The 1234-nt window shown below is 61.9% G+C and overlaps 1 protein-coding gene across 1 annotated transcript; it reads left to right on the top strand.

Moving 5' to 3' along the window:
* Positions 1-11: 11 nt before the first annotated feature.
* KEAP1 (kelch-like ECH-associated protein 1) lies at positions 12-764 on the top strand (the record flags this gene model as incomplete). The annotated part of the gene is made up of 1 exon (XM_010578095.1): positions 12-764. A coding segment is annotated over one exon (690 nt), but the record flags the coding sequence as incomplete, so codon positions are not given.
* Positions 765-1234: the final 470 nt, after the last annotated feature.

The following is a 1234-nucleotide window of genomic DNA, read 5'->3' as shown; positions in this document are numbered from 1 at the left end:
CCCCCCCGCAGGTATCAAAGCAGGAGGAATTCTTCAACCTCTCGCACTGCCAGCTGGTGACCCTGATCAGCCGGGACGAGCTGAACGTCCGCTGCGAGTCGGAGGTTTTCCACGCCTGCATCAACTGGGTGAAACACGACTGTCCCAACCGCCGCCTTTACGTCCAGGCTCTGCTCCGCGCCGTCCGCTGCCATTCCCTCACCCCCCACTTCCTCCAGATGCAACTCCAGAAATGCGAAATCCTCCGCTCCGATTCCCGGTCCAAGGATTACCTGGCGCAAATTTTTCAGGATTTGACCCTTCATAAACCCACCCAGGTCTTACCCTGCCGTACCCCCAAAGTGGGGCAGCTCATTTACACGGCCGGCGGATATTATCGTCAGTCTTTGAGTTATTTGGAAGCTTACAACCCCCGGGACGGATCGTGGATCCGTTTAGCCGATCTTCAGGTTCCTCGGAGCGGTTTGGGGGGTTGCGTGGTGGGGGGGCTTTTTTACGCTGTGGGGGGACGGAATAATTCCCCCGACGGGAACACGGACTCGGCCGCCATCGATTGTTATAACCCCATGACCGACCAGTGGTCCCCCTGCGCCCCCATGAGCGTCCCCCGCAATCGCATCGGGGTGGGGGTCATCGACGGCATGATTTACGCCGTGGGGGGGTCGCACGGATGCATCCATCATAGCAGCGTGGAGAGGTAAGGGGGCGGCGGCGGGGGGGGGGGGGAAGGGGCTGGAGGTGAATTGGGGTGATAACACAAGCACTGGGCTGCCCTTGGGGGGGCTAAGCTGCCGGGGAGGGGGCCCAAATCTCCCATCCGGGAGCCCAAATCTGCCCCTGGGGCTGGTAACGTGAGCCCTGATCTGCCCTGGGGGGGCAGGTTTGCCTGGGGGGACCCAGATCTGCCCCCAGGGAGCCCAAATCTGCCCCTGGGGCTGATAACACAAACCCTGATCTGCCCCGGGGGGCACAGATCTGCCTGGAGCAGGGCACAGAGCATAATAACACACTGTTCTGCCCTGGGGGGGCACAGATCTGCCCCAGAGCCAATAACAGAAGCCCAGGACTGCCCTGGGGGGGACACAAGTCTGCCCCAGGGCTGACAATAAACACATTATTTACCCCTGGGGGGCGCAGATAACACAAACCCAGCCCCGCAGGGGGTCCTTAGGGGTCTTATTGGGGCCTGCACCCCCCCATGGGTGCCAGGACCCCCCCCCCGCAGTGCTCAGAC

This window comes from Haliaeetus leucocephalus, unplaced genomic scaffold (genome assembly GCF_000737465.1).
Source record: "Haliaeetus leucocephalus isolate CR32 unplaced genomic scaffold, Haliaeetus_leucocephalus-4.0 Scaffold604, whole genome shotgun sequence".
Taxonomy (NCBI): Eukaryota; Metazoa; Chordata; class Aves; order Accipitriformes; family Accipitridae; genus Haliaeetus; species Haliaeetus leucocephalus.
Note: the sequence above shows the minus strand (reverse complement) of the source record. Positions and strands in the feature narration are given on the sequence as shown.